The 14,013-nt window shown below is 41.7% G+C and overlaps 1 protein-coding gene across 5 annotated transcripts in view; it reads right to left on the bottom strand.

Annotated features, from left to right (window-relative positions):
- Nucleotides 1–14,013, bottom strand: part of EXOC4 (exocyst complex component 4) — an 818,008-nt gene that overhangs the window by 13,179 nt on the left and 790,816 nt on the right. Inside the window, exon 18 of one of the 5 annotated variants that reach the window (XM_017957175.3) lies at nt 6,636–8,657. The exons of the other annotated variants lie outside the window; for them this stretch is intronic. Within the exon in view, the coding sequence (XP_017812664.2) occupies nt 8,651–8,657 (7 nt within the window). The 3' untranslated portion in view covers nt 6,636–8,650. Of the gene's footprint in view, nt 1–6,635; nt 8,658–14,013 lie in introns of those variants that run through there. 5 annotated transcript variants of the gene reach the window in all.

A 14,013-nucleotide genomic window follows, 5' to 3' on the forward strand; every position in this document is an offset into this window, starting at 1 on the left:
CGCTAATGGAAAAGGGGGTGACACAGAGATCCATGTTTTGGCTAGTGATCTGTAATCCTTCTCAGCTTTTCATTCTCTGGCAGATTTAGACACGAATCCTACACCTTTTACCTAAAATGCATGACTGGAAATTTCTGAACCTGTCTCAACTTCAGTTTTTTCATTTAGGCATGGGATAAATAATATTACATCACATTAGGTTTGAAGACTAATCAAATGATATGATAGAACACCTGCTATGTAATATAATACAAATGATAAAAATAATTGCTAACTTTGGTTGCATACTCCTCTGTAGTCTGTACTGGTCAACGTTCATGTATACATTATCTCTAAGGGTCTCACAGTTGTATGAGGTATCACATCCTCCGTACCGAAATACATTTTAAAAAACATTCCCTCGACTCAGAAGAAGAGGGGTTTCTTTTCTTTCTATAAGATTAACCCTATGCCTTTGATCCTCACCCCTCCCAATGCTCTCAAGACTCTGCTGGGTTTTTGTTTTGTTTTTAATTCTTGTATCCAGTATCTTCCCTTTTCACTGGTTCTTTCATGTCTGCTTCAAACATCCTTCTGCTTCTCACATTTTGGAAAAACAAATCAAGAAACAAACCCCAAACCCTTTACGTGATCCCATGTCCACTCCATCTCTCCTTTTGTGTCTTTTCTCCCTTTCATTGTTGAATTTCTGGAACAAATCATTTGTATTCACTGCCTGTCCTTTCTATGCCTCCACTGCATCTATGAAAAGGGTCATCAACGACGTCCTCATGGACACACACAGCGGCTTTTCCTAAGTCCTCTTTTCCTTGACAGTTTTCCATTCTAAACCCAACTGTCATGGAGCCACATTTCTTTTTTCTTTTTCTTTTCTTTTTTTTTTTTTTTGAGATGGAGTCTCACTCTGTTGCCCAGGCTGGAGTGCAGTGGCGCGATCACGGCTCGCTGCAAGCTCTGCCTCCGGGGTTCATGCCATTCTCCTGCCTCAGCCTCCCGAGTAGCTGGGACTACAGGTACCCACCACCACAACCGGCTAATTGTTTTGTATTTTTAGTATAGAAGGGGTTTCACCATGTTAGCCAGGATGGTCTCGATCTCCTGACCTCATGATTCACCCGCCTTGGCCTTCCAAAGTGCTGGGAATACAGGTGTGAGCCACTGCACCAGCCCATGGAGCCACTTTTTTTTTTTTTTTGAGACGGAGTCTCGCTCTGTCTCCCAGGCTGGAGTGCAGTGGCACGATCTCAGCTCACTGCAACCTCTGCCCCACCAGGTTTAAGCAATTCTCTGCCTCAGCCTCCGGAGTAGCTGGGATTACAGGTGCATGCCACCACGCCCGGCTAATTTTTTGTATTTTTAGTAGAGATGGGGTTTCACATCTTGGCCAGGCTGGTCTTGAACTCCTGACCGTGATCCACCTGCCTCGGCCTCCCAAAGTGCTTGGATTATAGGCATGAGCCACCACGCCCGGCCCTATGGAGCCACATTTTTAAGGCACTTCTCCCAGCTCCCTCTGAGTTTCTTCTCTGATTCTGCTATTGGCTCTGTGTCTGCTTGCTGCAGGTGTTCCTGCCAGTCGGGTGGGGGTGGCCCTCCATTCTTCTCCCTCTGCTTCTGAAAGTCTTATCTGTGCATGTAATGCTCAGATGTCTCTCTCAAGATCTGGTCTCTCAATAGATTAAAGCTTCATTTTCACTTGTCTGCAGACATTTCTATCAGCTGCCCTTGTCAGGTGGCCTCCCTAGCCTCTGAATTTTGCTTAACGGTACTAGCTTGCAAAACCTCAAAATCTCAGTGTCACCTGGAATCTTCGCTCTCCTTCATTTCTTTTGTCCAATTGTTACCAGGTCTATCACTGCAACATCTTTCATGTTCATTTCTTCTTTCCAATCTCACTATCACAGGTCCTACACACTTTTCATTGGATTGCTACAGTTGCCTCTTAACTGGCCACCTCACTCACTCACTCCTCCTAGACTAACCCCCAGTTCTTAGTTGGATCGTATCACTATTCTGTATTTAATAATAATAAAAAAACATTGTGTGTTCACTAGTGCTAACAGAATCAAGTCCAAACTTCCAACACTGACATCCAAGGCCTTTTAAAGACTTGACCTGTATTCCACCTTTTCTCCCAATTCTTCCCTGCTTCAACCTGCCATTCAAGCCAAATTGAGCTACTCACTGTCCCCTGAATAATACTTAGTACTTTTTGGCTCTAAGTATCCAGAGCCTACTTCATGTTCAAAATCGTTAAATCCTCTACCCTCTCTGAAGCTATCCTGAGCAATTTATTTCTTCTCTGTCACTTACTGCATGGGTCACCCACTTAACATTTATCATGTAGAATCAAACCTTTTATTAAAAAACAACTCTTAATATTCTTTTTGAGCTGATGATACAATAAAAAAGGTTGCTAGGGTATTTACTTACTAGTTGTGTGAATTTGGGAAAGTTATTTGACCTTTACAGGCTTCAGTTTCCTCATCTGTTAAATGAGGATATTGATAGTACCTAGCTCATAGGATTGTTAAGAAGACTAAGCAAGTTAATATTTGTAAAGTGCTTAGAACAGTACCTGGCATGTAACATTCTTGTTACGTAAAAAGATAAAGGTACAAAATAAGCATATAGTGCAAAGCCTCTCTCCCACCATTTCCTTTCCTAGAGACAATTACTGTTACTAGTTTCCAGGGTATCCTTCCAAATATATTTTATACATATACAAGCAGTCTTTCTTGAGTGTGTGTGTATATATAGACACGCAAATATATTTAAAGATAAATGGTGTTTACATACTGTTCTGCACCTTACTTTTTCTACTAAACAATGGAGCTTGGAGAAGGTTCCATTTCAGTTCATATCAACCTGCCTCATTCTTCTTAATGGTGGCAGAGTACTCAATTGTGTGGATGTACCATTATACGTATTTATTATCCTCACCTAGACTGCAGGCTACTTGATGTCAAAGACTGTGTCTTACGACTTTTTGTATCATCCTCACTGCTTATATAGTGCCTTTCAAAGTCCTTTTTAAATCTGTTTACTTGCTCAACAAATATTTCAGCATCAATGACACATCAGGCAGTATACAGTAGACACTGTGGATGCAGAGGTAAGTAAAACATAGTCCTTGTTCTCTGGCAGTGCAGAGTCTGGTGTGAAAGTAGCCAGGCACTGTATGTACTTATAGCAATGTGACTGTGGCTATAATAAAGGTACGGAGGAGATTCTCTAAGATCACAGGCAGGAAGGGTTGTAGGCTTCTGAGAGCAGCCAGGGAAGGCTTAATAGAGAAGGAGAAGTTATCAATAATGAGACAAATACAAAGGAAAGAAAATCCTCCACAAGCAAAGGAAACAGAATGTGTGAACTGGGTGGGAGAGTAGGAAGAATACGGTATTTGGGGAAAACGACAAGTGGTTTATTGCTCACTGGAGTGCATGGAGCGTGGGGAAGGGCAAAGAAGGGGAAAGGTGGGCAAGGAAGGGGAAAGGTGGCCAAGGCAAGCTGGGCCCAGAGCATAACAGACCTGTGGGCCATGCTAAGACTTTGGACTTTCATGGGTGAGTGGAAGGAGGAAGGTGAATTAACCTTTATTTTGCCCAGATTATTCAAACAAAACAATTACCATCTATTATTACCAGGATTTGATAAAAGAAGGTATGTTAACACACCTTAAGTGGAAAGAAAATAATCTCAGAACAAAAAGGTTAAATGTTTTGTTGCGTGGGAAACTCAGAAACTTTTAGTCATTATTTATGAGAAACTCACAAAGTACAGTCATTATTTTTCTAATTTTCCCATGGATAAGGACAATCAGCTTCAGTTTACATACACCCTGGCATTTGGAACCAATGACAGGGAGGAATCTGGAAACAATTTTAGAAAGAAGTCACACGTGATGACAACTGTGTTTTAGAAAGACCTTTTTAGCTGCAGCATGGTGTTTGGACCTGAGGGTAAGAAAGCCTTCAGACTGTTGGGCAACTTGGCTATTTTGTTTTCTAGTATCAGACCACGCCAATCTTCTAGAAGGTTTCCTCACAGCTCCACATCCCCAAGCTTGTAGCTAAACAAAATCAACCTCAAAGAGGGAAGGATGCCAGCACCTCAGTAAAGAACAACACATCAGGCTCTCACCTCTAGTATGTCTCCTTCAGGTCAACAGTGACCTGGGGCCATTAACATACACACAACTGTACTGAGATGAGGCCAGTATCTGAGAGGAAAGAGAAGGCTAGCAGTGAGAATATAAGAAATAAGAGGACACCTTTTACTCAAAGGTTCCTCCTAACCTACTCCTCAACTGGTCTGGTTGAAATGTGAGGGAGGGGGACTGAAACTGCCTTTGCAAAAATTATAACTGAGAAAGTTATTAGTGAAAGAGACCCTGACTTAACAGACTCCATCTTGCCTCTAACCTCCAAGCTGTCCTTGCTTATTCCTGGGCATATGCTGAACTAACTTTGAGAGAAACTTAGCTTATAGTTAAACTTTGATGACAACAGCACTTTCTCAAAACAAACCCCTTCCTGCCTGGGGACTAGACTGTCTTTGCAGGACTACAAAATTACCTACAAGATTCAAAATTATGGATTAGGAGTCATGCAGCTGGAGGCTGCAAAATTCTGAACCTCCCCAAATTGCTCCTGGGGATAACACCACTATTGTTAAAACTAAGATCAGTGCTTGAGATACTTTGCAGACCCTGTACTCAGTGGATCTGCTGGCACCACCAAAATTAATAAACTGGCTCATCTGGTCTTGTGGCCCCCACCCAGGAAATGACTCAGTGCAAGAGAACAGCTTCAACTCCCGATGATTTCATCTCTGACCCAACCAATCAGCACCCCCCACTTTCTGATCCCTTGCCCACCAAATTATCCTTAAAAACTCTGATCCCTGAATTTCTGGGGAGATTGATTTGAGTAACAACTCCATCCACTGTGTGGCATGGCCAGCCTCACGTCAATTAGACTCTTTCTTTACTGCAATGCCATGGTCTTTATTTGTGCAGCAGGCAGGAAGAACCTGTCCAGTTAGGTTACAGGACCTAAGAGCACAGAGTATAAATTAGGAGTACAAATATGATCTCATTTAAACTCTTGACAAACATACAAGAAACGCTTGATAACCTTAATTTGGCAGATAAATAAAGGGTCAGAGAAGAAGGTCACGAAACCTCCTTGTGATGAACACGATTCAAACTCTAGTTCATCCAATTCAAAAGCTCAAGCTCTGATTCTACTAAAGTTATGGGGATTTGCTGGGGGCAATGGGAACTCCTGGAGTCACTGTTACATAGCAGGAGTTTACATTAGATTCTTAGTTGTGGAATTGGGATTTGTGCCTTGGGGGGGTGTCTGGAGTGGAATGACATATAATAGGATAAAATTAACCACAGGAAAATACATCCTGAGAGTCAGCAGAGAAAATCAGGCATTGCAGGAGAGAATAGCAATTTTTTTTAAGTGGCTCTTTCCATACAAAAAGACTAATACTGAGGCTGCTCCATAATGTGGCTCTCTTAAGCCTATATATAAAGAAAAAAGGCCTTTGATGGGAAAAATATAGAGAGCATTTGCATTCATTTTTTAGGGCGAAAAAGTATCTGATTTGAAAAAACCTCTCAGAAAGGGCAACATTAAGAGAGGAAGGTCTTCAGGCAAGTTTAATGCCTCTATTTAAATGCTAATGCTAACCTATAGCTCTGGACCACACAAAAACTAAAGTTTTTCAAAGACCATAAAGTGAATTTAAAATGAAACCTTAATTTCTTTAAGAAAAGATATTTTATTTCTGAAGAGCCAGCTAACACACATAATTTCATAAGAGCAGTACTGATTTGATCGCACCAGTGAGGAGGCAGGTGAGTTAATGGCAGAGGCTGGCTGGCATCCAGTGTGCAGGGGCTGCCTCTGTCACAATTAGGAGTCCTCCTCAAAACACCTGCCTTTGGAGCTCAACATTTGCCCCCAGCTGTCCCTGCTGGGGATTAATGCTGCCCTCCACAGCCTGCCCCACTGCCCTGAATTGTTTTTTGCAATGACCTGTGCTGAGAGCTCGCTGCTGTTTAGAAGCAAAGCTGGGGACAAAAGTGAGGAGAAAATACAAAGGCATGGGAGTCCCTGGGTTCAGAAGAGGAGGCTGTGGGTCCTGAGTGCTTGATGCTGCTTGTTTTCCCTGGGAACCAACATTAACGAACTCAGGTAACCGGGGCCTGGAGTACTGGGGAAAGGTCTCCCAGGCTCGGGGGACCCCATACTTACTGCCTGTATTAACAGATGTACAGGGAAACAAACTCAGAAAAAAAAAAATCAAACAAAATTAGGAAATGCCTGTGGTGAGGGCAATGACTAGGAGGGGGGCAATCTGAGCTGGTTTTTTTTGTGTGTGTGTTTTTTTTTTTTTGAGACAGAGTCTTACTCTGTCGCCCAGGCTGGGATGCAGTGGTGTGATCTTGGCTCACTGCAACCTCTGCCTCCCAGGTTCAGGCGATTCTCCTGCCTCAGCCTCCTAGGTAGCTAGGACTATCCTCATCTGGCTAATTTTTGTATTTTTATTAGAGACGGAGTTTTACCCTGTTGGCCAGGCTGGTCTCGAATTCCTGGCCTCAAGCGATCCGCCTGCCTCGGCCTCCCAACGTGGTGGAATTATAGGCCTGAGCCATTGTGCCCGGCCCTGAGGTGGTTTCAACATTCTGTATTTTTACAGGAGTGATGGTTATAAGGGTGTATTCTCTTTGTCAAGAGGAATCCAGTTGTGTACTTAAGATCTGTGCAGTTTACTGTGTGTATGCCATACTCACTATAAACACCTTAGCTTCCTTCTCCCCACCCCTACAGAAAAAGGAAATGAAACGGAGAGCAGGCTGTAGGCCAGGTGTTGGGATGTGTACATGAGTATATTTTTAACTGTGTCATACCTGTGCTAATTTTATAAATCTTGAACGTATTCTGCTAATTGAAACAAGCTAGCCACAAAAGACTAAATATTGTGTAATTGCACTTCTATGATCTATCCAGAAGAGGCAAACCCACGGAGAGAGAAAGTAGATGTATGGTTGCCAGGGGTAGCGTTTAGGGGAAATGAGGTGTGATTGCTAATGGATATGGGCGTTTCTTTTGGGGGAGATGAAAATGTTCTAAAACTAGCTGGTGATGATGGCTGTACAACTCTGTGACTGTACTAAAAACCAATGAATTGCACACGTTAGAAGGGTTAATGTTTATGGTATGTAAATTATATCTTGATAAAACTATTATAAAAATGCAAATCCTATAAACTAGAACCCTGACTTCTTAACCATACAGAAGACATCTGTCCACAGCCAATACTGTTGTGAGGACTGATCCATTAATTGAGACGTTTGCTGCAGTTCCACGTTCTCCTGTGATAATTGCAGAGAAGATTCTGTAAGCTGACAGATATGGCAACATCTTCGCCAGCTCACATTTTCACTAAGTGCCCCAGAAATGTATTACAGTCATGTCTCAGGGCTCTACACTTTTGTAAGTTAACTGACCCCCAGCATCTTTGTACTAAATGCCATTGAACTCTCTCCATCCCTACATACTATTCTCAAGAAACATTGGTAACAACTAGTAATGAGTAACCCTTACGAGAAATATAGGTTAGAATTGGGAACAACTCTATGTACGATAGAAATATAATTCAGTCAAAGATTCACTAAAGATTCTATTAATGTTTATTATAAGAAGGACCATAATTATAGGGAACAATTAGCATTTAACACTTACTATATACCAGGTCCTTTCACATACACCTCATTTAGTCCTCACAACCTGAGGCTCCAAAGGCAAAACACCTGCCTAAGGTCACCTGGCTGGCACCAGGATTGAATTCTTTTATTCTTTCAGGGTTAAAGTTTGACTATATAGCAAGACACTATCATACCCTACCTCCCACACATCATTCCAGGAAAACTGCTGAGTTAGGCTGTGAGAAAACAGTTCAAATCAGAAAATGCTTGGGGAGACAAAAATGTTTACTCATCAAGAGACCCACTGAAATCATATTTGTGAAAGCTCTATGTTGATTGTAAAGTGCTATGTGAATATAAGTATCTAGCAAGAACATATTAACAGCACTGGATGGGGGGAGCTGGAAACTGGGGTGTGGCTGACGGCTCCAAGTGTGCATGTTGTGCTAACTTGTGCTACATTAAAGTGAAGGGGGAGATGCCTTGCAATTGTCTGCTCTTTCACAGATCAGACCTTCAGATCTTTATTCGTGGTAATGGATGACTGTTCACAGTTGAGTTGAGGCTGTTCTAGACAGCAAGGTGGCAACCAGGATGGCCTGTGATCTCAGCAGATACAGATGTCAAAGAAAATACATGCTGATCCCTAGTAGAAAAAGTAGACACTGTTCAAAAGGCAGCAAAAGTAGCCTGGAAACCTGAACCTAGTTTTCCACAAATCCTGCAGAAGATGGTGGTAGGCACGACGCAGCAGAGGTTCCATTTCTGTCACACTTGCTACCTTCAGAATTAGTCTTGTAATTTCCAGTGCTTTCAAAAATCTCATGGCCTTCCACAGGTGCTTCACCTGTTTCAGTGGGGATGTCAGTGAGCGGGATGTGGCCTTATTGATTACTTCCCTGTGGCTCAGAGGAACGGCTGCTCTCATGACCTGGATATCAGTGGAGAAAACAAAATGGGAGGAAGGTGGTGACAAGGACTCCCTTGGGCAAACTCTGGACAGGCTCCTTTGAGCTCTTCTCCACTAGGCTTCACCCAGTGCAAGGTGGATTAGTTGAGATTATCCATGAGTCAGAAATAGAGTTAGGATTCTGCCCATTCTGCCTGGACTCTGAACTGCTGATCCAGTTCCTAGACCATGCTTCATCACTGATCAGGCCAGCACTACAAACCAAGGTTATTTTAAAGACCCCACTTCCAATCAGCACAACTGTGTTGGAGCTGCAGAGGCTGTGCTGGGAAGTGAGGGAAAAAATGAGGAAGAATCAAGTAAGCCTCAGCCTGTCCTTCTCTACAGGGAGATTGCCCTGGCCATTCACAGCTGCATGAGAGAACTCACTTGCCACCGCCAAACCTCCCCCAAAACCACCGCACTCCTCAAGGTACCCCTAATAGTTTACACCCGAGAAAAGTCAAAGTCTAAGGTGATGCTGGGAGGTGTCACACATTCCTAGGGGCCAGGAAGAAACTGCTATCCCTGGAGGACCCTGAATGCCCCAAACCAGGTGGCTGTGGGTGTCCCTCCCTTTCCAGATTTATACTTCTGTTGAGAATCTGTTTTACTGACAAACATTCTAATGTTTTCAAAGAGAAATCTTTCAAATGTGGTGGCGATACAAACATTGGTTTGTGACCCAAATGTTTCTGCGAATGTTTTCTCAGGCTGGGGGATGTAAATGTTTACAAACCATTTGAGCAGGAAAACAGCAGTGATGTGTTTCAGTAATCGTTGCTTGGGGGAAAAAAATCCCACCCCTACCAAATGCCAGGGTGTCAAATGCCAGGGTGTCATTAAGAAAATTATTATCTGCTCCGTTATGTGCTGTGTGACAGCGCAGACATGACATGACATCTCTGAGGCATCTATTCCAGTCCTTGCCCCAGGACCAGCTCACTAGTGATCACGATCATGCCACGCAATCCCATGGTACCTCAGTTTCCATATCTGGGAAAAAAATGGAGTAGACTAGAATATATCACGTCTAAAAACCATCCAAACCTATGAGGGAAACTGCAGTGGGGGAAGGGGCAGCATTATATTGATTGATTGATTGATTGATTGAGATAGAGTCTTGATCTGTCACCCAGGCTGGAGTGCAGTGGTACAATCTTGGCTAACTGCAACCTCCGCCTCCCGGGCTCAAGCAATTCTCCTGCCTCGGCCCCCTGCACCAGTAGCTGAGATCACAGGCATGCCACCACCATGGCCAGCTAATTTTTGTATGTTTAGTATACACGGGGTTTTGCCATGTTGGCCAGGTTGGTCTCGAACTCCTGACCTCTGGTGATCCACCTCAGCCTCCCAAAGTGCTGGGATTACAGGCGTGAGCCACCGTGCCTGGCCAGGCAGCATTATTAATATTATTTCCATTTTCCAGGAAATGAGATTTAGGTGCGGAAAGACGAGGTCCAGATCACACAGCTAATCAGTGGCAGGGCTCTCACTTAAATCTGCATATCCTGAGCCCAAAGCCTCTAACCTTTCTACTACACCACACAGGCTCTTGACAATTTATCCAGTTCCCTGGCTTCCTCAGGCCTCTGTCATAATCAACAGTGTGCCCAGTCGTAGATGGCTCACATTTGTCATGTGTTCTTTCACTTTCCTTTTTTTTTTTTTTTTCATAGCATGCATTGTGTCACTCAATCTGCAATGAAGAAAAAGTGCTTTTGACAAGAGCATTGAGCACACTGGGAAATGCGGTTGATGCAGCTTTATTTCCAGGCATATTCAATTGAAAGTAATAGAGGCTTTATTGTATTAAAAAGCTTTATTGCGCTTTGTAATGAAGACACAAAGCACTTAGTTGAAATAATAGTCTTTTAAATTAATCTGCTTTATACTCTATAGCAGAGATGCAGATACAAGGGAATTCAAAAGTGATTTCTGCAAAATGATTCACTCAAAGTCACTGTATCTTTTGAGTAGAAGCCTCAGTTTTTCCCAGGTATCCTCCTGGGCCAGGGTTTCTTTCTTTTCTCTTTTCCTAAGACATTTATGGCAGTGCTCGCTGATCTTTCTCAATGTTTATTCTGCTTGGGAGGACTAGATAGACTTCCCCACAAATGCCGCTACATATTATATGATTGCAATCAGGGTACACAAACCCTGTACTGCCTACCTGCACATACGCCCAGCAGAATGTAACACAGCTGGCTCAGTGGGAGAAGAGGGAAATGAGGATTTTAAAGCCTTTAAATAAACATTGTAACTGTTGTTGGACTGCACAAAGATACAGAGTAATTAAAAAGCTCTTCAAAGAATGGAATAAGCCCATTAAATCCAGTTAAATAATTTTTCAGAAACACTGCAAGAAACATTCTTGCTGTTTCTTTCTCTCACAATGAACTGAAGGAAGAATATCTCATTTTCCAAATGGAACTTTATGGAGTTTTCAATAAGCCCCCTCAGCACTTATCTAAATCTTTAATTAGTTCTATAATATACTGATGATATCAAGCCTAATTAAATTTATATAGATAAGGTACAATGAAATTCTAACCAAGTGATCTGGAAAGCATATATTAAATAGTAAATTTAATGGTTCAAGCTGATAACCACAATTTTATATCAAAAAATTAAATTCAATTTACATGTTGTATTCAAATTGATTTTGAGTGTGCAAATTATTGGAAAAATCTCTTAAATATATCAGTAAAATTGCTAATCCAGCCTGTTTAAATATCAGTTATTAATGTCTACATTTGCAAATAAGCCACACACATTTGCATTTTTACTGCATATAGTAAAAAATTATGTAAACCTTATGCCGTTTTTATTAAGAATATGAAGTAATTTTTCTTTTGGCTTCCTGCATAAATTAAGGAGGTAAAGAAATGACTACTGGGTCTAAAGAAGAGAGAGTCAGCAATTCAATATCTACCAAGGCAAAGATGATATATGTATTTTGCTGACTAAAGCAGTTTATGTTATCCTTTGGGAATAGCAGTTACAATGGTGAAAGTTTCCCTTATTTAGGATCAACTCAAACAGAACTATCTATAAACATCTGATGTCATAATCATGGGGAGAGGCGGCTATATGCAAATTTGGTGGGTTTTTACCATCAGTTTAGGGAGGGGAAGGAAAATGCATAGTTCGGCTTTATTAGAGGGCAAAGGTACACACCAGCTGATTGCGTGTCACAGTTCAGCCAAGGATTAGATCTGGGAAGTTATATTAAATATTCATTTGATTAAAGAGAAGGCTCGACCACCGATACCACATATGCTGACCAATAATAGTACCATTGATGATAGTACCACAGGTGATTGACTATCCCTTAGAAGTATCATCCTGAAACATGCTTACATATTTTTCTTTGCTGACAAACAATATTACAAATATTAACTGAGCTTTAGTTACCTCAGAATTAGCTACATATTGCTAAAAATTTGTGCACTCATTACTTTGCCATTATCATTACCTGCTTTCCCCAAGACATGCCTTTATTGCTCTTCAATTTCATTGGTTGGAAAATTATCTTTGAAATGATCAAATATTATTAAATATCTGTTTTATGCCTTGTGCTTCATTATGGAGGTTTCACGTAATATGCCAATGACTTTGGAAAACCGAAAAATGAGGGTCAACTGGAGCAGTCAATTATTCCAGAGGAGGGGTGCGAGTGTGATGTGTTCTGAAGGCTGGGAGTTGAAGAATGAATCAGAACAGCCAGAATAAAGAAGGCCTGGAGGATGGACCGTGAGTCACACGTAAAGAAGACTCTTAAATCAGTGGGAACATAAGGTTAAATAATGAGAGAAGATGCTGGCCAATTAAGGAAGAACAGTTATCAGGCAAATTTTTCTTTAACCCTGACAAGTTTGGGCCAAATAGTATATTTATAAAAAAGTCACTCTAAGGATTGGGCAAAAAATTAAGAGAAGCAATATCTTGGGATGATTAGTCTATCTACATCACAAAGGATGGCTGAAGGGAAGAGACCAAGAGATATAAACATCAGCTGTGGGACTGTTGCTTTATTCCAGATGTGATATGGTGGGAATAGTAAAACAGGTATTGAACTGAGAACCATTTGGAGGGAGAAAGAGTCAACAAGTCTATGTGTTTAACAGGATATAAAGGGTTGACAGGACATACGGGTGAGTCACAGAGAGGTGTTGGCAATTTGTATAACGTGAAATGTAAGGTTACGGGATGGAAAACGGGACTAAGATTCAGATTTGGCAGATCTGGAGGCTACTTTCACAGAGAACCCAAATCCAAGTTAATGAAGCTATTAGTTTGTTACCAACATCTGGAAACTTGGAAGTAGAATTGCTAGGACCAGATACAGATGATGAAAGAGAAACAGGATGAACAACCATCCAAGACTTCCCTCCTGAGTGAGAATGCTATCAAAGTTAGAAATGGGGACCTGCTGTATGAGAGAAGATGATGAGCTTTGCATGTAAACTCTTCAGTATGGTGAAAACCTGGGTATCCTGAGACTCTGTTCCCATGGTTGCTCATTATACTGCAGCAGCAAGGAAAAGCAGTATGACCAGCTGGGGGTAGAGGTCAGTTCTGAATGGAGGACTATGATGGAGGGCAGCAGAGAAGAGATGACACTAGCAGGCCTGGAAAGATGATTTCATTTCAGCATTAGTACGATTGCCTGTTCTGATTCCTAATGTTTTGTTCAGAATTCCAAGAACAAGAAAGCAAATATAGCCATCCAAAGAGAATGGATTTAGAATATCACAGCACTTTTTGAGAATTTGGGAAAATCATGGACTATTCTGCCAGAAAAAATTCACATCTATATAAACATAGATTTTGCATATAATTTTGGGGGTTTATGGACTCCCTGAAGCTTTATCATGCACTCTAAGTTAGGAGTATACGGTTTATACTCCTATACTCCTCGTGTAGGTATATACCATACCTACATGAGTACATATACATTTATCTATTATCTATATCTATTGATCATTAAGGCCTCATGTAGCAATCTTTCACTCATTTCTATCTCTGATTAAGCAAGATGTCTACCCAGACCATACACAGAAGCAGGAGAGGGGAGCAACATAAAGGTGGGTGAACCTTTCCATGTTGCACCAAGAAAAATGAAGGCAGAAACCTCAGTAGCTCCAGAAGCGGGAACACAGGCTATGAGATTTACCACGTAGACACACATGGGTATCTCTTTACATGTGCATTTGGAGTGCTTTGAGACTGCTAGGTAAGCAAATGTCCATTCATCTTGATTCTCAGCATCCTGACCTAGACCTAGTCAAGCCCTAGGAAGATCTTGTTTCCAACTGATAGCTCAGGGATGTTC

The sequence above is a fragment of the Papio anubis genome, chromosome 4 (assembly GCF_008728515.1).
Source record: "Papio anubis isolate 15944 chromosome 4, Panubis1.0, whole genome shotgun sequence".
NCBI classification, from domain to species: Eukaryota; Metazoa; Chordata; class Mammalia; order Primates; family Cercopithecidae; genus Papio; species Papio anubis.